This window comes from Lycorma delicatula, chromosome 8 (genome assembly GCF_047948215.1).
Source record: "Lycorma delicatula isolate Av1 chromosome 8, ASM4794821v1, whole genome shotgun sequence".
Taxonomy (NCBI): Eukaryota; Metazoa; Arthropoda; class Insecta; order Hemiptera; family Fulgoridae; genus Lycorma; species Lycorma delicatula.
In genome coordinates this window covers 62499516-62526223 of record NC_134462.1, presented here as the reverse complement: position 1 = coordinate 62526223, position 26708 = coordinate 62499516, and the positions used below count along the sequence as shown (strand labels likewise).

The window sequence follows — 26708 nt, the reverse complement described above, 5'->3', positions numbered from 1 at the left end:
TTTATGCTACACGTATCACAAAAAATAACATACACTTTTTTTTTAATTAATTCACTGAAATTCTCTTATCAACTGATATTTTGTAAATGTCACTTAATTAAATAGGGATTAGTATCACACTGAAAATCATCTTCTTAACACATCTCAAAAAAATATACACACTACAAAAATGCAAGCCATTTGTTGCACTCATGCACATGTGACACACTAAGTCTTATATCAACCAACATACTTTAAGATATTTTCACTTTACTGTGCAAGAAAATAACATGTTCAATTATGTAATTTTAGCAGCACAGATTTCCATCAAGAAAAATCTAACAATAAAAATATATCAAAAACTTCAACATACAAATGAAGACCTTATATTTTATTTTAGCTAAATAAGAAAAGTCATTCAAATATCTATAATGTGAAAACATGTGATGAACACCCACCACACTATTAGTTTATAGAAGAAATTTACAAAGAATAAAAGAGACCATTTTTCAAATTTATCGAATGATAATCTGTTATTAAATCATAATACTAAAAAAAGAATTATTAGAATTAACTAAACTCAACAATAAATCACAATTTGATAACCCAACAACAAATTAGCATAAAGAACAACTGATACAGTTCTACCAAAAAGAAAATTATTTCAAAGTACATAAGATAGGTAGCAAAATATATCACTCAGTGTAAATATTTCACACAGTAGCGAAAAATATTACAAGTAAGTCATTTATGTTGCAAAGCAATTAACATTTTTATGCTTAGTACTTAAGATGCAACATAAATAAATTAATAATATATTTATTATTAAATATAAATATATATATTTATTAATTAAATTAATAAATATTTTACATAACTGTACTAGTCTCATTTCATAATTTAATAATCATAAAATATTACTTTCACTATGAATAAAATCTACACGTCCCATGAATAAAATTGACTAAAAACATAATCAATATGTATTAACAGATTCCAATAAAATTATGATTTAAGTTATATAACTTCATGAATGAATGTATATATTACCATTAAACAAATAAAATGCAACTGTTTTACAATGACTAGTTAGTAACTAGTAAATAATTAAATAGTGTGCTTAATTAAAACAATTAATTACTTACTTCTATGGTGTAATAAAAGCATAATATACAATTAAATTACACAAAACTGCAAAAAATCTGTTAACATTTAATGTACTACTGACTAGTAATGGTAATAACTTCAGCGCTTACAAGTGAGCGCAACCGATAAAAATATCATAGTATATGAAGAATATCATTCTAGTAAATTAACTGGTTCTGGAGGTGGTAACAATTCATTATGTGGATACTGTCCGACAAGCATAGCAGCTACCCATTTCAACTGCTCTTCTCTAGATGCACCAGCAATTGTGCATCCAAAAAATGGACATTCTTTAGACCTGTATTAGTAAAAAGAAAACAAATTCAACCAACACATTAATCTATTATTATTGAAAACAAAATATGTGATGACACACAAAATAAAACCAACATAGAATCATTTAACAGATCGTACAGTCAAAAGGATGTTCACAATTTTATTGCCATTTGTATTAATGCAAAATTAAACTTCACTTATATAGAATTACTCTAATCCTGAACTCACACTAATAACATTAAAATTTACCACACCCTTCAATGAAATTTTTAAATTACAATTATGTATATAGGCATGCACACAACCGTGTGTGTTTAACATAAGTAAGATTTATTAACTGTAGATAAATTTGCTAAAAATAAATGTACCTAAAGTTAAAACATGCATATTCATTAAAGAATTAGTGCAGCTGCCATTTAGAAATTAAAAAATAAAGACTGTCCATGTTTATTTTGTAGAGAACCAAATTTTATCCCTACCTCAATCTATTCATGAAATTAGAATTACTACATTAAAAAAAAAAAACATACAAACTGGCAGAAAAGAGAACATTTTTGAACATATGTTAAATTTTTCTCTAATACTGATGTCAAAATATAATTTACTATATTGTTAATATTAATATTACTTCCACAAAATATAAATTAAAAATCTAATTATTTAATCAATTCAACAATAACTATTTACAAGGAACTGAAAATTCTGTGATAGCAGCTCCAAAGATCATTCAATGGATGGATTATAAAACTCTTAACTTTAATTACAGATAGAACTGTTTCATTGTGCTTTTCATGTAGACATATCATGGGTCAATAACAACAGTATGTGTGTTATCTACAAACAAAATGTTTGGCTGTTTTATTAGATAACAAATTTCATGGGATGATCAAATTGATTTCATTTTTAATAAAGTCAAACCACACTGTTTGGCTCTGAAGCGTCTTAATAAAGCGCTAAGGTTGTCATCATTATTAAATTTATTATTATCCTCAAATAATAAATTTATTATTATTATAGATTCATTATCCCTAGATATATTCTTGTATAGAATATAATACATCATCTCTAGCGGCTCTGTCAAAAAATCATGAGTTTTTAAGATATAAAAACGGACTGTCAGTCATTTTTTGGCAGTCTGGATAAAAAGAAGAGTCACTTATTCTTGAAAAATAATAACATCCACATTTACCAAACGAGACAATGGAACTGTTTTCGTATAATTCAACACATACTACAGATTATGAAAAAGATCCTTGTTATATTTCCATTGCCATTTTTAATAAATAATTGAATCATTAGGAGAAAAAAATCTTAATACCAATTTATATAAAATACAATTAAAGGATTTTTTTTAAAGTAAAAAAACTCAAGTGATTTACCTGCATCCCACTCAATGCATACATGAATATTTACTAAAAATATTCTTCAATGGTGGCATCTGAATAGTGAATTACTTTTTAGCAATTTTTTAAATATTTAATGTAACATTATTTCATGTTTTTTTTTTTTTTTAAATAATTAAAGTAAACTTTATCACAACTATTTTTATGTTAAAATTTTTTTTACATTTACAATTTATCTTATGATGGAATCTATAAAATGTACGAGGCTCGACTGATAAATTTTGCACACTAACATGCTACATGGAGACAAAAGGTACTATGGTGATCAAATTTTTAACAGCAGAAAATCCTACGAATATTTTTCATCGTTTAAAAGCGGTTTACGGTAGTGAAACTGTTGACAAGAGTACTGTGAATAGATGGGCATTGAAATTTCATGAATGTGAAGCTGATAAAGCAACAATTGAGGATGCACCTTGCAGCGGATGACTAGTTTCTGTGACTGATGAGAAACATCGAAAGGAGGTGGATGATTTACTTCAAAGTGACCGGCAAATCATCCAGCAAAGTATCGCTATTCGGTTGAACACATATCTAAAGAACGAGTAGGCCATATTATCGAGCAATTGGGTTTTGGGTTATCATAAAATCTGTGCACGACGGGTACCGCACAAACTCTCTGATGGCTCTCCGCTAGCTGAAGTTTGAGCCTATTCCGTATCTGCCAGACTTGGCTCTGTGCGACTTCCACTTCTTCCCTCATCCCTTCTTCTCATCACCTTTGAGAGGCATCTCAAAAGTAATCATTACACTACCGATAATAAGGTGAAGGAAGCTGAGGATAGCCATTTGGATCTGAGAAAGACTGCCAGACTTTTTCAGTAAAGGAATGCAAAAACTTTTCACACGTTGGAAAAAAGTATATCAGTGTAAATAAGACTTATGTTGAAAAATAAATACTGCATTTTGTAGTTAAGGTATTGTACTTTTATTCATTTTTTAATAAGCATTACGCATATATGTACAAAATTTATTACCCGAGCCTTGTATTACGTAGGAATCCAAAAAAAAATGATTTATTTATTTCAGTGACAAACCTAGATTTATAAGTAAAGAAATTTATCAATTGAATAGAACACATAATCAATAAAACTACTTTTATGACTTCTTAAATGATTTTGCATTTCTATAATCTTTTGCCCTAAATGATTTAGCATTTCTATAATCTTTTGCTCTATGTAAAAGTTTTTGTACAAGTTATTGTCAGTCGCTAAATTAGTAACTAGTTCAGCTTGCCAATTTATGTAACATGGAATCTTTTGAAATAATTTAAGTTCTTATTGCTAAATGTAAGTAATAGCTTAATAAACTATAGTAGTCATGAATATCCTTGTTTTAAAAATTTTTTTTTTTTTTTTTTTAAACGCGAAGATTAACAAAGAAAGAAGACAAAGCAGTTTCATATAAATATAAAATTAGAACCCTAATAATGCAAACCTAATAATGCGAAAGCTTGTGTAAATGATTGAATTTTTTAATATTTGAATGAAATCTAATAGCATTTTTCTGAATTAAATTTTTTTTTTGTATTCAAAACATGAGACACTTCACAAAACATTCCATATCTACCACACGATCAGACTTTGATAAGCTGCTGCATTTATATTTATTTTTTATCATTTATTTAATCTAGCAATTATTCTTAACACTATAAAAATACTTGAAGAAAGTAAACTAGGCTGGCAATAACTGAATGCCTTCAATATTTTCTTTCTTCTTTTGAAAGATCAAATCCTGTAAATTTTCATAAAATATGAACTTAATTTTATCTAAGAATAATTTAATTATTAACTAGAAAAATGCTTACCGTTTTACTTTATTATTCTTACTAATAAACGTAATAGCCCACCTACAAAAAAAAAACAGAAAAATATGTACTTGTACTTTTATAATACTATTTTTTAAGTAACTAATTAAATTCTAAAAGTGTTATAAAATTAAATATCTCAGTAACAATGCACTTAATGGATACAAAAATTGATGTTCACATCAAAGGTTCAGACCAAACAGAGAATTGGTGACATGATGGATGACATTTGCATCACCCATTTTAATCATGTTCACATTCACCAAAAGCATACATTATGCATTTACAATACGTGCACTTGCACTACAAAATAATTTTCTATTCTTAAAATGACTAAAAACAGAATTTAAAATATTAAAATTAATGTCTGAAATACAATTTCTAATTAAAAATATATACAGAATTATAAGACAAAAAAAAATCACCAACAGATCTCATAATTAAACATTCACTCAACCCAGAAACATCTATGCTATGACTATTAATCAACTCCATGATAGTTATATTCCTTGTAGAATTGGCAAAGCCAATAAATTGAAAAATTGAATTTTCTACCTATCTATGGTAGGTATAACAAGGAATAACAATGTCAAAAAATTCTATAATTGGGAATTACCTTTTGAAAATATGATTTAATATTCCATGTTGTATAATTAATTTTCAAATTAAAAAATAATTTTATTTTTAGGTATTCAAAAAATATTTTATATGCATGTGTATACATGCACATGTATACACAATGGTGAGCAACATAAAACCGAACCCATAACCCTTAATAAATAAAATAGTTTTTAATCTTTGTTCTTGCATTATTATACAAATGCTAATAAATCTTTAAAGAAGGTTGAAGCTGGAAAAAACATTTCAACAAAATTCAAAGTGCTAACAGCCAAACAATACTACTTAAAATTAAAAATATATTATAAGCACTAGCCCTCAATTAAATAGAAAAAAGTTATCAATAACATTCATCTCAATTTCTTCTTAAAATATTCCACAAAGCATCATTTTACTGCACTTATTTATGTTCTTTTTACCGTTTACTGATAGTGTTCAACCACTTAATAAAACCTTAATAATACAGGTTAACCTGTATTTTAGCATTTTTTTAAAGAAATACTACATAAAAAGACTTATTTTATTTGCATACCTTTACTGTGGTCTTCTTTAAACATACACGAATGAAATTAGTTCTTCTCTTGTATTGAATTTTTTCTTTGACAAATTAGTCAGACAAATAAAATAACATTCACACAAACTTTCTGAGAAATAAACAAGCTTCTAATAATAAAATCAAAAATGTCAGTAAAATTAGTTTGTGAACCAATGTTTGCTGGTCATTATGAAGTGCAAGAAAAAATAATATCAAAAATGGAGAAACAGTTATATGTTCAATGCTACAACTGATGTTAACATTAGAAGTTCTATTAAAATCACCAAACATTTTTTTACCAACATCAAGGTTGTTACTTCTTGTTCCTTTTCATAGCTGTTCTACAGAGAAGGCTGTTTACAATGTTTCATTCTGCTTATTTGCGTTACAGTAACAATAATATTTGTCAGCGATCAATAATTAACTGCAAAATTAAATTAAATGGTTCATACCTACCTAAAAATAGATTGGAAAAGGGTTTCAGCCAATGATATAAAAGATTATAATCTAAAGCAGACTTACTTCTTAACTAAGATAACCCACAAAAAATAAAACATAATTTTAAATAATAATATAATAAACAGAAAAATAACAATAACCTCATTATGATTTATCATTTAATTTATTACCTCATATGAGGATTTCTTTTAGATTCGTAGCCAAAGTACCAAATTATATCCTCAATTCTCCATTCACCCAACTTCTGAGCACCCTACAAAAAAGAAACATACCTTTATACTTAAATCAAAATGTTTATATATATATATTTTTATATATGTATGATTCTTGGTAAAGATGGTTTGCTTAAAACTAATGAACTATTGGGGGCAATCTGAATGAACCTTTAACTAATATTTTTAGTGAATATTAAGGATGACTCTTATGTAAATTTAACCAGATTCATTATCATGTAGGTAACAAAGCTTAAACAGAATGTATCACATTTTACAGCATCATTTTTCATAGTAATAGAAATCAATTTGTTATTGATTTCTACACATAATTGTAGAAATTATAAATAAATTTGTAATTTATTTGACATCTTTTTTTATCAAAATATAATATTTTGAACAAAGTTAACTATTCTTAAGAGAACAGTTATTTAATACAAATTTTACTGCATTCCAACTTCTACACGAAGACGATTTGACAAAACTTTTCTGAAAAAGCACATGTACTGGAATATAATTTAGTTATATATTTTTTGCATTCCATAACTAAACTGAACAGGCTTTTGCTTCACTACAATTTTCATTTTAATTTACTTCATTTATTTCAATTTGTACTCATTAACTCAATAAATGTTACTGTTTGTATGGGATCACAGATGAATGACAAAACCAGTATTAAAGAAAAAGAATAAATTTAACAAGCATTTTCCCTTTTATACAATGCTTTTTTTTTAAACTTGAATATTTACCAATGGGCTACCATCGCTCAGCAAATAATAGATTTCTGGCATTTACTTATTTAGGATGCACAGTTACGTGCCCATTATCCTAAAGTAAAAAAATTAATTTTAAAAATATGCAAACAGATTTATTATTTGTTTAAATAAAGAAAAGAATGATAATTTACTTACTGCTTTATCTTTATAATACGATAAATTGGCTTGACTGAACTCAAAAACATAGGTCTTAAATGATTTTGATTTCTGATCAGCAAATTTCAATTCACCACTTTTAGGAAGAGATTGTTTAATCTGAAAAAAAAATAATTTATAACAATAAAAGTCTCTCTCTCAAACCTCTCTCTCTGCGCGCGCGCGTGTGTGTGTGTCCGTCCAAGCTAAACGGATTTTAGTTTAGCTGGATACTTCACGTAATGTAATTCAGTGGTAGCCACAGTCCGATCTAGCATAGCTCTTTAATTAATAAAGTAAAATAAATTTTGGTCACAGTATATACATTAGGATAACAAATACAAAATTAAGTGCCTATCCCACCCTAGTTAAAAGGCCCTTATGGAATTGTGGGCAGGATGGATGCCTGCTGCTTGGAGGTAGCCATCTAAGACTGATTGAATAAACCTTGAATAAACACAAGAATAGTTAGTTAACTGATGATCAGATCGGATCAAATTACCAATTTTTCCAATATTTTTATCTGTTTTTGATGTGGAAGGGAAATATCATCTTCAATGTCCAAGATGTTTAGCCATCTTGGAAATGCTTAAACCACTCAAAAATCTGCGCACATGATAAACATTCATTGCCATGTACTTTTTCTAATAAAAGATAAGTTTCAGTAGCAGTTTTCCCAAGATTCATATGAAATTTCACTATAATTCTTTGCTCTAATAAAACATTTATCATTTTTTGGCAAAACAAAAAAGCAGATATTGTCCAAACAAAGGCCACAGCCAAACTAATATGTCTACAGAAACTGGAGTGGCAACAATCGAAAGAGAAAGCTTCAAGCTATACAGCTGTCGGTCGCACGAATTTGCTGCATGCGCAGTTCTTCTGTAGCAGGATTAGTCTTGTTACTTAATAGCCACACCTCGTATTATTTCCTAGAATATCTTGGACGTTAGCCCCTAATTTAAATTTCCGATGCAATGCCGCATAACACACTCTATCCACAAGGATGTGGTGTATCGTTAGTTGGCAGTCACAGCAAGCACAAATGGGTGTACCAGTCTGATTCATTGCAAGATTAGTATCCCCAATTCATAGACAACATACAATAATCTCTTCTCTACGGTTATTCTGAAGTGAAGAGCTCCATGGCAGCACAGTATCCTTGACGTATCAGTCCAGTCACCTTGCCAACTTCCTCAAGGAGTGTCTTTAACAGAATTAATAAAATCAGTAGTAACAAAAGTGGTGAAAGATTGTTGGCTACATGCATCATAAGCAGCGGAATCCACACATTCATTACTCCGGGATTCCCACATAGCTAGGGATTCTGACTTATCTGACTGATTTCTGATTCATAGCTAGGGAAACTCCCTCATGTGTTGCAACGGTTCAACTCAGCGAATGCACAATAATTTTAGTCACAGGATGTTTAGAAGTCAAATCTTCTAAAGCTTGAAGTGCACAAAGATATTCAAAGCCTTATTGATGATGTACAGTTCAGTATTGTGAACACTTGTAATAATAGGTAGACTGAAGAAGACTTTCAGTCATGGGTATAAGTCAAACCCAAAAATTATTGTAGTTCAGAATCTAAACAGTCAATACATTCTTGATGTCATACGTTGAGGGCTTTGGCTTATTGTGCAGCCACTGGACAGGAAAAAAAATGTTATATATAAAATTGTTTTTTATTCTGGCAGGATAAATTTAAAAAAATAATCATCAATCTGTCAATTATCTGAGAAGTTATCCTTTCCTTCTAAAAAATGTGTTAATATTATGAAATCATCTTCGAAAAAAAAACAATTCTTTGTTGGTGAATTATATTAATTATGTTTTACCAACAAATAATACAGACCAACAGATACAAATAATACAGACCAACAGATCAAACTTATCTCACTAGCAAATCAGAATCCTGAATTGCTATAATTAATGATTATAATTATTGGTGCAGGATATAAAAAGTGAAGAGTAAATTTAAACACGAATGTCACAGCACAGAATTACACATTTCTAGTGATATTTATTTACCATGAACAGTTAAGAGTTTGCTTTGAAAATATCTTCCACAAACACAGGCTTACAAAATAAGAGAAATTAGAAGATTGTTTTGTTCTAAACAATCTTCTAATTAATTATACAAACATAAGGTAGTTTAATCATGTTTAATCTTTTTTTAGTTTAATTACATGAATTCTAATTAAAATAACAAAATCTAATTTAATTGACCTAATTTCTCCTCATATTTTACTTATTTGCATGTTTGTCATCATCAGACTATATTTCCTTACTTTCTCATAATTTTGATAATCCAATCTCTTGTTGGTTCAATTATAGTCAGATAAATGGGGATTGAACTGTAATAAAAATTACATATGAAAGTAAAAAATTGGCAATACTATTTTGATAGCAATAAGAATTCATATTCAGTATTACATCTTAAAAATAAATTTGTTTATTTTTTATAGATACATACATTCAGGCACATGTCTTAGGACATTTCAGAGAGGAAATTTCAAGAAATTTCAGAGAGGAAACACAAAACTGATATACTAGACCAACTAGACCAATGGTGTTATAGGAGTCTTTCTTGTAATTTGTGGTAAATGTAATTATTGTTTAGCTACAATTCTACTCCTCTCATCACCCTTCTATTCAAGCCTTTTACTCTTCAGCAGCCTCCTAAAGCAAACCAACCCTTGAGTTCTCTTGGTAAACCCCTATTGTTTTTTATTTGAATCTTATCCTGGCAGGAATGGTATTAACTAGATGTCAAAAATTTAGTTTAGTTGAGGTGCTACTTACCAATGGTGAAATAGTGGATGCAGAGGTCCAAAGTTTGGTTATAAATCTAAATAATAAAATAAATGATATAGAAAGAGATAATAACTGGATTTCAGAATATATGCCTCTTTTAGTAAAGACACTGGATAGAGTAAATAATAAATGTAACAAAATTAAAGTACTTGAGCAGAAGTTTTGGAAGTCACTAATGAGAATGGTGCATCGACTTCAAAATTTATAGAAATTAAAAAAAAAATATGGAAATATTTAGTGTGGGGTCATGGCTCCTGAGGGCATATGGTAAAAGAAAGAATTGCTATTACAAGTATTTGCAAAAGTGGTATGTGATAGGATGGAATTGTATTTGGAAAAAATACAATAGTAGTTTAGTAGTTCTCAATACAGTTTTAGAAAGAAACGTGGTAATAAGCTTGCTTTACATGATTTTGTAAATCTGCTTTCGATGACTCTCAGAGGGTAGCTAGTATTTTCTGTAACTAGTCCAAGGCTTTTGACATTGTTGATCACTCGCTTTTATTATATAAATTTTTCTTAGTGGTTTTTCTAGAGACACACCGAATTGGAAGGCTTTTTATTTAGCTAACTCTATGCAGAGAGAATGTGTGGTTAAAAATGGATAAAAATGAGATATACTCCATCTGGAAATGCATTAGATCCAGAATGCCTCAAGAGTCCATTCTTGACTCGCTGCTCTTCCTTATCTACATAAGTGACCTATCACAAATCATCAGTGAGGATTCATACTTTTTGCTGATAATACAACAGTACTGACTGTGGGTGGGAATATTCTGGAGAAGAGTGATTCACTTAGGGGTGCACTGACCTGCATTAAAAACTGGTTTACTAATAATGGTCTCCTTATAAATGAATCCAAAACCAAGATTAATTTTAAATTGACTGAAGTCAAGTCTTCATTGAATGAATGTGTTTTAGTCTGGTTTTAATCGTACAGTTTTCTGGGAATGTGGGATAACAAAAAATTGAACTGGGGTGTGCATATTGACTGCCTTACAAAACAAATTAATTTCATATGTTTTACATTTCCTGTGATTTTCCCAGAAAACCTCAGAATTTTATGGAATTGTTTTATGGGAAGGTACAGCAGGACAGATAATTTTTAAGGCTCAGAAAAAAATTATTCATATAATCTATTTCATGTAGATCTCTGCTCTCATTCTTGAAAGTGCTTACACTTCCTAACTTATACATCCTGAAATTATCAATATATATTCATAATCCTTAATTAAAAAAGCAAATTTAGATTTAAACATGGTTATAAAGTAAGAAAATAACATCTACAATACCATTTATCCTTTACGAGAAAACTCTTCAGTTGAGAGGGATAAAATGTTATAATAGTCAGAAAGAATGAAAAACCATGGCTCAAAAGCGTATACACAGAATGCTTGTGACTAGCTCATAAAAGGCACATATTATTCAGCACATGAATTTCTGAACGATATAGCTATGGGGCATTATTAAATGCAACTACTGTTTTACTTACTTTTGGATGTGTTTTTTATTTGATTTTGATAGTTTTTGTAATGTTTTATTTTTTGTTCTTGTTTTATTGACAATGCACTATGTCACTTACACTATTATATAGTGTTTATGTGCAAGAATAAAAATAAATAAATGTTTTATATAATTGGAAGATGGAATAAAGAGCTCTCTGTACTCTTTTTGAAGTTATAAGACAATAAACATAAGGAAAAAATTCATAATACATACACATAAGCCTCCTTCCTATAAATGCTCTGAAAATACAATAGCTAAAGAAAAATATAAAACAAAAATCAGATATTTCTATATTCAAACTCACCAAAGGAGTAATCTCTTCATATAATGTATTATGTGCTAAAACAAGACAGTTGTTTTTACAATCAACATCATCCCAGTATCCCCAACGTAACACTGAATCAAGAACACGTTCAGAATGATGAAGCGGTCTATGCAGAGTTCCATCCAGTATAGTTTCCATAAGGCACAATTTATTTGCTGGCGCTTTTAATTTGTTACATAATGAAATACAAGCTTCACCAGCAGTTAACTGAGGACCAACCTAATAAATTATTAACAGTAATTTTTTAGTTCATATATGTTAAATATAAATTTAATACCATACACTAACTTAATACATATAAAACACTTATAAAAATTAATTATTTTTTATTTCAATATTATACCAATATCAGCCAGTACATCCATGACATCTGATAGGGAGGCTACCTATGAAATGATTCAAGACCCCTTTTTTATCATTTTCCAGCGTATTGTACGACTGCACAACAAACCTAATGGCTTGTCCTTATTACATAAAGCAAGAATCTTCCTATAACAATAATATATCCAGAACTTTATAGCAGAAATGAAGTAATATTTGCTGAAATTTGTAATCACACAGGTATCATAGAATAATAATTTAAAACTGCCTAACAAATATGTTTTAAGTTAATATTACGTGGAAGAAATAGTGACAGTGGAAGTGAAATGAAACTAAACATTAGTGCAGCTGACATTTAATATTTCTGAGAGTTAACCATAATTAACTTTAACTTGCACTATCGCTACACCACAACAAAAGTTTCAGGAAATGAAAGCTGACTTAAAAAAAAACATGTAATGTCAGTCAGATTTGTATCAATATATGTTCATTAATTAAAAGCAGAATTTATTGTAAGTTGAACTACATTAAAAATGGGTCTCAAAACAATGAACGTTTATGATAATTATTTTTTAAGAAGATATAAATCTACTTGGGAATAAAAGCAAATTTATTTTCTAAAAAATTGCTCCAAAAGAAATGTGCTACAATCAGCAAGGTTTTAATAATAGTTTTCTGCATACAAAATATTTGGTAAGCTTCAACTAAATTGACCCAAAATACAATACCACATATCAGAGTGGAATAAAATTACTATAACACAACATTAATAACATTTTTAAATCAACTAATTTGCTTAAATTAAGCAAGAAAAAGTAAGCTTCATTTAAATTATACAATACCATAGAAATGTTCTTCACATGTTAATTTATAATTGGTCATTAAACTATTAAACCCAAAAACATTGCAGATTTACTAGTATCAATCAATCTATTACAGAACTCATCACTTCCTTTTTCTCAACCAGTAATTACAATTAAATTTAACAGCACAAGTCTTCTTTGTATTTACACTCAATCCTATTGACATATCAATTAAATTTAAGATCATTTGGGATTCTCATAAAAAAAAATAATAATAATTGCAATGGCAGTGTCATCAGCAAATAATACAGATTTCAATTTTTAGTAGTAGATTAAACATTGTTTATGAGTTACAACATTTGGCAGTAAGACGATTTGCCAAAAATATAACTTACTGTAGTTAACAAAAATCTGTTAATAGAGAATTCTCCATTAAAATGAACATAAAAAATTTGAATGAAAAAAGAACAGAGAAAATGGGTTGCAACAATCTAATTAGAATACAGAGGTCTGAAAAGAAATGAGCAAATGTACCATTAATTAACAATCTAATATGGCAATTAATGTACAATTTAACTATAACAAATCATCACTATGAACATGAAAAACTATTTTAAAAAACAAACATTAACTTACAGTTATTTGTACACAATTGCTTGAGTCTTTCACTCCAACATGAATCCAAATACGAAGATCACCAGCAGGTGGTGCCATTTGTGGATGCTGTTGAGTAGTGCTGTTATGGAACTTTTCTAAAACTTCTTGCATACGTCGTTCACGAGCTATTTCCTCATGATCCACCATGAAAAGTTTAGGATAAAGAGCAATGAGTTCTCCTATAACCTCAGATTCACGTCTTGACCAATTTATTTCTCCGGCTGCAATTGGGTTCTGCATTTTCAAAAAAAAATAATACAATTTTTTTCTTATAGAACAAAGAAATATTTATTTTCATAAATTACAAAGCAGTTCTGTATAAGAATTCCAATACATAGATTTTGATTTTTATTACTTACAAAGTTTTTAGGAATGCAAAACAAAAAAATATTGTTATTGGTCAAAAAGTATTCAACAGATTTTGGTATGTCTTAATTTTTGAGGTCTCTTGAGTCCTAAAATATTAAACGCATACGCTTGGTATAATATTCTGTATCTAAGGATGTGTTTATGTGTGCATGCATGTGATGAAAAACTTCCCAGCATTTATTCTAATTTATATTTCATAAACCATTTAACCATGTTATTAAACTGTTTGCATTTGTTTACACAATAGGTAAATAGGTTGATGATAAATCTTTTTTTGTAGGCTGGGGAGATATTGCAGGAGTAAGGAGAAATTTCAAACGCAGAAGAAATTTGAAAGAAAACATTCATAAACCATTCAACTCATAAAAACTTTTATACCAACATTAAATGTAGTATTTACTACCACTAAATTGAAATGTATTTCTTTCTAATACATATCACTTTGAGAAAAGTTTTCAACCATTAACACAGAATTAGAAAATAATATTCCACCCTATCACTAAAAGCAGGAGTTCTAACAAACTGCAAAAAGAAGTAGATAATTTTGGATCATTCACTGTATAATAATAATAATAATAATAATAATAATTTCACCTGAAAGACATCTGTTATAACACCATTTTGTTCCCAGTTAATGCTGTTTAATTACAATAGAAGACTGGTCAGAAATGAATGCACCATGCATTTGTATAGTGCATGGTGCACTATACAAATGCATTATATAAAGATAGTAATGTTATAAAGAAGCACAATCATTTTAAATTTCATCCGGTTCCTCAGTTCACATTACACAGATTCATGCTGCAAATTTTGAAGTTATAAGTTCAGTGTGGCATTAAGAGTTATCAAAGTATATTAAAAATAATTGAATTTCAGAAACTGTCAAATCGTCCAAATTTCGATCCTGCAAAATAAACAGCATCTTACAGCAGCATGTTGTGTCATTAGCCTTGTCTCATCATATTTGACAGAATACTGACCCTAGAATTAAAATTTCATCTGTACAAGATTCAGGGGATCCAAAAACTGAAAAACACATGATTTTAATGGGAAAATTATTTTTGCAGATCTTTTATCAAAATATGACAAAAACTATAACTTGCTAAAAAATATTTGAAAGTCTGAAGAGGTAGATACACTTTTATCTAAATGGTTATATTAACTAATGGAATACTTTTGCTACTGGGCTGTAAAGAATCCCCTCATTTTTTTATACAAACGAACTATACACAGTAAAAATGTGATAGACAATGTTATGGTCATCAAAGAAGAATTTACAGCCATACACACACACACACACATATATATATATATATATATTTAGATGAGATACATGTACTTATGATGTTTTCAGAATATCAAACATTTTTGAGCAATGAATCTAATAATTCTACAAGAATGGTATCACACAGTTCCAGCAAGAGACACAACCTGTACTGTGAGAACGGAGATTACCACTTTACTTTCATCTTTCTTGAACCACACCATGTCCTGGAACATCTAAACTTCTTTAGTACGGTTTTTTAAAAAAGAAGCATGTTCTCTCATTGCTCTCATACCAATAATCAACAGACAAGTAAAACTGTAAAAACTGAAATGATTTCCATTGAAATGTTACAGCAAGTTACTGAGAACTTAGTCACAAATCAAAGAATAAATTTCATAATATTTGTAATCTACAGGATGCTATGTTAAAAAAATGTTTTTTTTTTTTGTAAAATGCATGAAAAATTGTGTTTCATTAGCTTTCTGATAGCCATGCAAGTATGAAAATAAAACTAAAATTAAAGTTTACTATATTTTTATTAATATCACTAATTCTTGTGCACCCCCTGTACGAACTACAGATATTTTCCTTACTACATACTTGAAACTTTTTATTAATTTTTTTCAAATGAAAATTTTATCAGGATGATAACTGAAATATTCTTCAATCTTTAATAATAAATAAATATTTTTGTTCTAAAAACCAAAAATATTGCCATTTGAAGTTTTCTTATCTACATTATATGACACCTTAAGACAAAGATTACCCTAGGATTGAGTTAAAATTAGGGCTGACTTTTGTAACATTTAACTGGATAATCCATTCCAGAATATTTTACTATATATATATATAATAAGAAAGACCACTAGATCCTTTAAGGCTAGATTCTTGGAAAATTTTTGAAATTATAAAAAAAGGTAAACTACGTTTCTCTAATGTACCTGATCATCTAATTAAGAATAAACATACAATATCTGATATTATTAGGACATATTTAAAAATACTGGAAATTAAAAAATATAATATGAATACAAATAGTAAGGGGATTAGACCTTTTATAAAGGGTACTATACATACAAACATAAAAATAAATTTAATATGATAAACCTTTCAGACAGAATATAAGGATGACAATATTTTTAAAGCTGCAGTAGATGACCCCACCATCTATTTTGAGAGTGATGTAAAATTTCATATATTTCAATCAGTTTAGTAAAGTAAGTTCAATTAAATGGACAACATGCATAATTGGTTTAGTTAAAATTATTTTTATTTGATTTTAATTTTAATTTGATTTTATGTCTTGACATCATATTTTTACATATGTAAAAATTTTTACAATTTAATTTTAATTAATTTTTCATATTTTTAAATTTGTTTTAATTTTTAATTTAACTGAATAAAAGTTAAATTCTTAAAACAAAAAGATTAAAGGTTTTAAATTTTAAATAAAATAAATAAATGCATGATAAGTTACCATATTTATGAAGTTTGAGGTGTCATCTTACTTACTTTATTTATTCTACACTTTGGTTGATCTAATAAAATAACATACTTACAGAGGAGTAAAATTCTTAAAAGAACTGATTTAAAAAATAAAATTAGTCTGTAAAAATAATAATTTAACATTTTTACTGTTTAATTTGACTTTATTCAACTTGCATATCTGTCTGTAGGATGCGTAATTAAACTTAACCTTTTACTGCATGGTTTGACTATAAGCCTCAGAGATACAAAAAATGATTTTTGTTATTTTATTTAGTGCTGCAATAATATGGCAGATTTTGAAAGCCCATAATGTTTTTCATTCAACATAAGAATGTTGAACAATAGTCAGATTTCTGATTATTCTATTGATGTTTTCTATGCAGTTTTAAAAAATTAATTTTGAATAAGATGTTTTTTATCTAATTTTTTATGATTAATAGTTAGTTGTTTTATATCATTAAGTAATTAAAAGAATAAGTTTTTTTAATTGGAATTTTTTGTTTTTCATTATGTTGTAAGGAAACATAACCTTTAAAACCACAGTGTAAATTTTGTAACTTTTAAATCATAATTGAAACATTTAAAATTCATAAAATTTAATTAAAAATATAGTTACTATTACTATAGATGTAACAAGTATTAATTTGTTAAAATTTTTTGAATTTTTAAAATTTCAGTGGACAGATGATTTTCAGAAAATTTTAATTAATTTTAAAATTATTTAGCAGTCTTTTGATTAGGATAATTTAATATAATTCCTTAATTAATTTAACTTAATTGAATTAAAAAATTAATTTATTAATTTTTAATAAAGTTTAGATAAATTTTCATACATTTAAAAATTATTTTAATTGCTTTTACAAAAAAAAAATTAAAATATATACATACATAAAGTTGTATTTATTAACGATTTACTTTCTATGAATAATTAATATCACAAACTGAAAATATATTTCAAATACATAAAAATAAAATATATTTTTAAAAAATTATAATTTAAATTAGTAGTTTCTAGTAAACCTCTACTTTTAAATATTGTTTTTTTATTAGTCAACATAGTAATGAATACATAAAAAAATGTAAAGATTCTCTATCAGATTTCACTTTTCCAAGAAAATGATAATAACTATAATATGAGTAAAATTACTCATCAAAATGATTTGAAGGGTAATAATAATTTTCAACATTATTACTTTTAATTAAAAAATTTTATTTAAAAAAATTCAAAAAGTTATAAAAGCAAGTAAATCTTAGAAATTGGTGGTGTACCAAACAGCTTTCAAATTCTTACCTTATCTCAATCCACTGCTTATTAGAATGCATTAAAATACATAAAAAATGCATCATCAGTAAAATTTCAGATTAAATAAGAACAACTTTTTTTTTTACAATTGACTGATTGATTATTGCAATGTAAAAATTAATAAGATGATAATTAAATGTAAAATATACATAAGATTAATTATGATATTAAAGACATTATTCATCTGAGCTAAAGGACAGAAGCCATCTCCCCACATTCAGATACATTTTTTTATTTTGATATAATAATAAAAACAAAAAGTATGCTCTAAAGAGGGCATGCGCAAACTAGAATAGAAAAATCCACCAATATAACTAATTATTTTTCAAAAAAAAATATATGTTCCTCCTGATAGTAGTTATTTCTACTAAAAATGTTTATTTTTGCACGGACCTTTCTTTTCAAAAATGTCTTCTAATTGGTCTTAATGTCACAGTTTAAATAAACAAACTTATCAATGAAATTTTACCAGCTAAATAAAAACTAAACTTATATACAAAGTTTAAGTTCTACTTTCAATCTGACTTCAATTAGTGAAATTAGACAATGTCATTATAGTGAAATATTTATAACATCGCTTAGACAGAATTAAAACATTTAATGCTCAATTTTAAAATTAAATTTTTAAGAGAAAAAAACAATAAACTGGAACATAGAAAAAACTATTCCATAGTTGCAAACAAAGTATCCTACTTCAAAATTTATATATACAAAAACCAGAAAACTATACTAACAAAATATTTAAAATACATCAATACAAAGAACTATTAATTAGTTCGTTTCTAACTGAATCAGCAGTCCTTTATATGGTTTACAGCCTCTATTTCAAGCGGTTTATATGTTACAAGAGTAATAACTGAATCAACCAGTGATAATGAACATTAGGTGTCATTATCACTATATACAGTGTACAATAAATCATCAAGAAGAATAATGTGTGAAAACATATAAACAAACTGAACATAACTGCTACATCCCAGTCAACAACCATTGATCTAATCAATTATGGCTGCTGGGAAAATATATAACAGTAGGTGTTTCTAGTTAGAAACCTTCAGTCCAGACCAGATCAGTCAATAAAACAGATGCTAAATGAATTTCTCCTAGCTGTTTACTGAATTAAATGTTTTCCAATGGTTTTTTTTAATAATAAAATTATTTTTTATTTACAACAATAAATTAATAATAATTATTTTTTATAATATCCATTATAATTAATTAATAAATTATTTTTGTAATCATAATTATTTTTTTTTAATCTTTATATGCTGTTATTAGTTGCATAATTATTTTTTTTTTGCAATTGTAAATTTTCACTTTAATGAAGTTATAGGGTAAAAATTGTGAATTATTTGTAAAATATTATTTTGTACTATACATAATTTATTGTTTTACTTTTATATTATCTAGCGCGATCTTTCTTAATTATTCTGAGACAAACATAAAGCACTTGAAGTATAAGTGACATTAAGCAATAGTTTATTTTTCTGAGATCAAGTAAATATCACATCCAAGCCAAAAGATAACACAATGTGAGGGCTTATAACTTATAAGACAACGTTAACCTGAATTTTGGTGTACTTGAAATACAACAGAATATTTCCCTCAATGAGATAATCAACATAGGAATAGTCAATTTCACTTTAAGGTCTTGTAAGACAGACGTAAAAGCTGAATTTCTCAGTGTGTTATCTCATTTTTTTGAAAGGACTAATGTTTATGTAAGATCATGTAACTGATTTGTTTCAGCAACTAAGATGCATACAAATTTTACTTGCTTCAACGTTAAACCTACAAATCACATATAATAAAATACAAATTGAATTGACATTTACATAAACTGCTTGATTATCTGGGTCTTTTTCTGTAATACAAACAAAAAAATATTTCTTAAAATTTTACAAATTAAAATAACTATAAACAAATGCTCCTAAACATTTTAGAAAAAGTGAAAACTTAGAAAAAAACATCATGATGACTGTTAAATATCATCTGCAGTTGTCATAATGAAATAATTAAAATTTTTTTGTTTTATTTTTATTTATCCTACTTCTAGGGTTTTGTTTTTGTATTTCATGACTACTTTTTACTTATTTTGCCATTAATCAAGGTGATGTTTTACATTTGAAATACTCATTAGGCTTTTACTATAGCAAACAATACTTAAGATTATCCTTAATTATTTTATTGCCATAAATTTAACATAGCTCATTCTATATACTTCATAGAGTAATGATTATGAACCTGTACTAATCACTAATTTAATTTTTAACTTGAATACAGAATTCTTTAAATTTATTATTTATTAATGGAACTACATTAAGAGAATCATACATAAACTTTAATAATTAAAAATGAAAATTTTAACAAGTAATTTCATTCACAAAGAAATACAGAGAATATAAAACACAGTAACACAGGCAACTTAATGTGTAATTAAATAAATCCTGTAGTTTATTAAAAACAGATATAATTTTAACTACAAACCTTAACATGCATCAAAGTAGGAGCCCAAATTGCTGCTAAATTTTCAATAGGCATAAAATTTCGTTCTCTTTGCTGATGTAACGCGTAAAGATGTGAGAGTAAAAGCCTTATAGTTACATAATTCACTTGAGGTAGTTGTTCTAACTGTGTTCTATAAACTGATAACTTCTCTTCTTCAGGGCATTTAAGAACTAAAGCAAAAAATAATAAAATATAAAAAAGTATTCCTAATGGAATAAATAACAATCAATAAAGAAACGAGGTAAAAAACAGAAATATCCTGAATTTTTTATCTCTAAATATCAATTTATAGGGTGATTGTAAAATCACACAACCTAAATTTTTCTGCTTTGTAGGAATGACAGTTAAATTTTTAAAAGATATTTTAATTAGGGTAATTTTTTGTGTGACAGAATAGTGTATGGTAGCACTGCTAGACCATGCCTCCAGGCAACAGTAAGTGTGGCACCAAGCAGTTTGTGTAGTCCGAGCAGCAATGTCTTTAACACAAAAACAATATGTCTATTGTTGTGAGTTGCTGCGGATTGAAATCGTATGTGAAGTATCAAGAATATTTTTTAAATGCTTTTCCAGATGTTAATGTGCCAAAAAAATCCACTGCATGTCGTTTATTTAATTGTTTTCAGGATACAGATAGTGTGCATGACCATAATTGTACCAACCGTCCAAGTGTTTTAACTGACAACAGTCTGCAGATGATAAATGAGACAATTCTTCGTTCTCCGAAAAAAGCCTCTTTGAAAACTTTCTAACCAGAGTGAGCTATGTTACAGTAATGTTCATAAGGCAACTGAAGTTCTAATATTACATCTGTACCAGATTAACATAAGTCATCAGCTCCAAGAACCAGATAAGGAGAAACAAATGCAGTATTGTCGGTGGTTTAGAAGTTTCATTCAAAATGACATATCTGTTCTAGACAAGGTTTTTTCAACGATGAAGCTTGGCTTCATCTTAAAAATGAAAAAAATGACTGTTAACAAGGCATGTTAACAGTCAAAATTACACAATATGGTCTTCAGAGAACCCCACGTGTTCCATGAACAACCACTGCATTCACAAAAAACTGGGATGTGGTGTGGTGTATCTCGTTGGAGACCTTTCAGGCCTATCTTTTTTCGGGGAAAATCAAGCTGAACAGTATCAAAAAATAATCATACAGTTTATAGCTTTGGTACTTTGCTGATGAACATGATTGCTGGCTACAAGTCGGAGCAACTGCAAACATGGCAAACAGTAGTATGCAATTTCTTCAATGACTGGATAATTTCTCGTGGTCTATGGCCTTCTTGTTCACCGGACCTGAGTCCACCCGATTTTTATTTGTGGGGCTTTTTGAAAGATGTGTACTTAAACAACCTACATACTTGATGAACTTAAAAAAAATATTGAGGACTGTGTATCAAATATCACTGCTCCTACACTGAAAAAGGTCGCATACAATGTAAAAAATCATGTTGATGCATACATTGAAAACCATAGTGGGACATTTCCAGCACTTATTGTAAACTTGTAATTAACACTTTTACAAATGTTAATATTATTTTGTAAATTAATAACATATAGTAATAAAAAAAGGCTTTCTACAAAACAAGTTTTTGTCATTGGGTTGTACAACTTTTTCATTGGGTTGAAACTTTCAGATTTCATATTCACACTTCAGCAAACCTTGGCATCACTGGATTTTTAGAATGGAGCAACAAATAAACACTGTAATTGAGAGAATATTTATCAAAAAATTATATTCAATGTTTTACCACTTTGAATGCTAATAAAAGATTAGGTATAACTAGAAGAGGAAGCAGGGGGAAAACTTTTAACTGCATAAAATCTATTTCAATTTAATAACATATTTTAGTGTTTTGCAAAATAACAAAAATACAAAACTTTTTTTAACAACCATAAAAACACAAACTATATTAATAAAAATCATTTAATAATAATAAATTATATAAATAATTCAGTACAAAGTAAAGTGATCCAGGAAGGAGTAGAAAGTGCTCAGCCTCAAAAGCTAAATTGTGAAGAAAAGATATAGAAAATATGACAGCAGAAGGAAATTGGAGTTAAAACAATAGGACAACCACAAAAATGACAGATGGATTCATCATTCCTCCAGTCAAGGAAGAAATGGGTACAAGGTATGATTGATTTCTTTAAATGTAATCATGAAGATTTACTTTTGATGGCCTGACCTGGAATATCCTGGAGCAGGGAAACGACTAAAGAAGAGAACATGAAAAAATCATGAGCAATGAAAATGGAGCTGAAACGGACCCCACCAAAGTCAACAATATACTATAATAAAAAATAATTGCAAAACTAAATAAATAATTATCACAATTAATAATTAAATTATAGAAATAAATAAATAAACCAATAAATAAATAACCAATCCTGGTGAGTGTGTAGGACTTCTAATTACAAAACTAAACTCAATCATATGTGAAGGCTTAAGTTCAGATGTTAAGCCGATCATCCAAAGCTTAAATAAATAATTATCCAAAACATTATACCAGAAAGCTATACTATTTCAACTATATCATCACTAAACAATACTAATAATTTTATGTCCTGGTTTACATAAACTCCAACATAATGTCACATATTCTATTTAATAAAAACTAATCCAGTACTACCACAATAAAAGAAATCTATGTATTAAACATATGTACGCTAAATAAACTGTAACAAAGGATAACTGCTTTGGCAGCAAGTATCATGCACTAACAACTTTCATACCAGACATCTTTAATTTGTTAAAATCAACTACAGCCACCCAAGTGGTTCAAAGTGAAAGTTCCAATCAGTGTTTCCAACTAAGTGCATATAATTAAAATAGAAAACATGACCGATGACAACTGAACAAGTTCAAGCTTCATTAGCAGCTACAACAGCTTGATTTCTGCCAGAAATTTCAATGTGGAATATAGTATAAAACTACATAAAACAAACACCATAAAAGTACACAAAGTTTAAAAAATATAGCACACAATTTTCACAATAAAAATACAATTTTAATAAAGAATAAAAACACAGAACTCAGAAAAGAAGCTGAAAAATTCACAAAACAGTTACTAAAATCAATAATCAATTATGAATATTAACATATTCATGTTCTGAAGCACACAGATCTGTGATGTTTATACCAGTTTCTGAGCAAGTTTATACAGATTCAAATAGTAGCCAGATATCTCATTTATTCCAATTTTGGAATTAGGCAAGTTATTGGGTTCTGTTTATTGTTCTAGGTTTATAATAAGGCTCCACAGTTCATCATCACACATAGGTCAGTTCAATTTTTTTTACAGAATTTTAAATTTAAGTTTCCATTTATTTTTTGAAAATAATTTTGGCCTATTTCTCTTATTTTTTGTCTTAACATTAACAAAGAGTAACATACTCTTCTTTTTTTCACTACTTTCTTCTTAAATGTATTAAAATTATTTTAAAATAATTTTTATCTTAAAAAATTCTCTCTCTTCTCTCTCTCTCTCCCTCTATATATATATATATATATATATATATATATATATATACACCTTTTTGCTTTTTCCTTCTTATTCAGTTTTTCTTTCATTTCTGTATGTAATGTATTTTTAACTTTTATGCGAACTCTAACTTTTAACGATTTATTACATCAAAAAAATAATTATTTTTGTTTTCCATTTTGAACAGTTTTGTATTTCTTTTCATAATTTTTCCTCTGATTTTATATCTATTCCCATTCATCTGATCTCCCTGTTTTATATAGAAATTGGAAAAATTTTAGTTTTTTTAAAAAGAAAGATTTTTTACAGAAAACATTCTCAAAAAACAATATTGTATTAATGCCATTCAATCTATTGCTCATCTGAACAAATATTTTCAGGCTTATATTTTTTCAGTAATTAATTATAATCACTTAATTCTGTATTTCAATAACACCATATGCAACCAGTGTGATTTCTTTTATATTTGATTTTTTTGTATTGATATTAGAAAAATTGTAAAAATATTTTTTCCTCAAATATTTCAAATTCATTAAAAAGATTATGTAGGGTGCGAGTTAAATAAATAGAAATTCCATTAAAGGAATGCGTCAGTCAGGGACTTAACTTACTTACCAACTGTATTGCGCAGATGTTTATGAAGCTGAGAAGTAAATACTGGCTCTGGTAAATCCTTAAAGAAACGTTTTAAAACATTGGCGACATCATATTCAGTATATTCTTGCCTACTCAGTTGTACTGCCCAAGCGTCATTTCGAAACAGAGTTAGTAATTTTGTCACTTTTGAATTGGCTCCACTTTGTCTATAAATCCCTTCTGACATTAGACCTACATTTACAAAACAAACAAATATTAAAGAATTAAAATCAAGGTAAAAATAATTAATTCTATACATATTAACAAAATACACGATTAATATGTATTGGTGTGTATAGAACATAAGATTTTGTTGGAATTTTACTTAAGCATGTTTAGTTTGAACAGTATGTCATTAATATTCAGATATCTCTTACAAACTGCACACCATTAAAAATATCTGATAATACACCAAAACTACTTTCCTTCTAATTTAAAAAAACCACTAAGACAGAAAATTAACTTCATAAATTTTAATACAGTGACATAAATGACTGTTACTAATAATAATGTATTGTACTGATTAGTAAAATTTACAATTAAAGCATTAAATGAATCAGAATTTAATATTGACAATATTTAAATATTAAGAAAAAACATTTAGACCAGCCATGGCAGATGAATGTTTTAAAAACATAAAACAAGACATAAAAACAGCTACTACAACAAACTTATCTCCTCATAAAGAAGTTCTACCAGTCAAAATTGTAAGTAAACTAATTCAATTATTCAAGGCTATGAGATGTCCCATCCTATATCCTCTCATTCTTGAACCTTTTAAGCTGGAAAAAATATTTTTCTAGAAAAATATTTACTGGAAAGAGTATTTTTTCTTATCTAATTTCAATTATATAAAAACTAATGATTATCCTTTCACTCATTTCTCTCCATAAATGAATAAAGTTGCGAAATGTTTTATTTTTTTTATATGCAAAGTACATTTAGAAGTAATATCTATTAATTTATACAAAGATAATGCATATTTATTTTTAAATATTTATATTACAAGTAAGAACCATAACTTTTACTAATTTTCAATATAGCTTTCATGAATGTTAAAACTTTTGTCACAGCATGGATCCAATTTCTAAATATTCTCATCATATAAAATTAATACCATTTGTGACGGTAGCTTATCACGTACACTTCTTTTAACATTATTATTCCCAGCAAGGAACACGTCAAATGCAAGATGACTTTATACCAAGCCTGGGCTTAAGGAGTATGATTCATTTGTTTCCAGCCAAACCACATAATGAAGTCTTGTCTTTAAGCAATAGTATATAACAATGTTACCACAAAGCAATCCCACACAACTGAGCACGCTTCACCTTTAATTTTGGATCTCACCATTCCACTGTATACTTCCTAATCTGAATCTTTGCTGGTTTCACTAAAATTACATTCAAGAAACTTGTGACTATTATGCAATAAAATATATTGTATATCGGTAGAACCTCCAATAGTTTTAATCATTTATAACACACAAAACACATCATAAGCAAAAACTGCCCCTTCTATGATGGTGACTACAGCACATTAAAATGTATGTTCATGGTATAAATGAAGGAGAGCTCATTGTTCGTGCAAGCAGACAAACAAAGCATTCGAAGCCACATTTGGAAACCACATTTTCTTTCCAAACAACTCACACTGTCTGTATCTTAATGATTTTACATGAAGACTGTACTTTACATAAGGATTTTTGTGTATAATTGTTTTACACTCAGTACTGCAGGTTAAATGTAAAAGAAGGTTTATAATCTTAACTTTGTTTTTGTATATATTTTTGTAAATAAAGACAATACGCAACTCGAAGAGTTGTGAAAACAATACTAATTAATGACTGAGTTAACTCCTACTTCCAT

The 26708-nt window shown here is 27.8% G+C and overlaps 1 protein-coding gene across 1 annotated transcript in view; it reads right to left on the bottom strand.

Moving 5' to 3' along the window:
- Nucleotides 1-795: 795 nt before the first annotated feature.
- The window catches only part of RhoGAP15B (RhoGAP_ARAP and RA_ARAPs domain-containing protein RhoGAP15B), a 63994-nt gene continuing 38081 nt past the window's right edge, over nucleotides 796-26708 (bottom strand). The window contains exons 6-13 of the mRNA XM_075373014.1: nucleotides 24820-25032; nucleotides 20693-20883; nucleotides 13758-14012; nucleotides 11977-12216; nucleotides 7347-7466; nucleotides 6394-6476; nucleotides 4612-4653; nucleotides 796-1423 (exon numbers count right to left, since the gene is read on the bottom strand). Coding sequence (XP_075229129.1) covers nucleotides 1279-1423; nucleotides 4612-4653; nucleotides 6394-6476; nucleotides 7347-7466; nucleotides 11977-12216; nucleotides 13758-14012; nucleotides 20693-20883; nucleotides 24820-25032 — 1289 coding nt within the window. The 3' untranslated portion in view covers nucleotides 796-1278. The remainder of the gene's footprint in view (nucleotides 1424-4611; nucleotides 4654-6393; nucleotides 6477-7346; nucleotides 7467-11976; nucleotides 12217-13757; nucleotides 14013-20692; nucleotides 20884-24819; nucleotides 25033-26708) is intronic.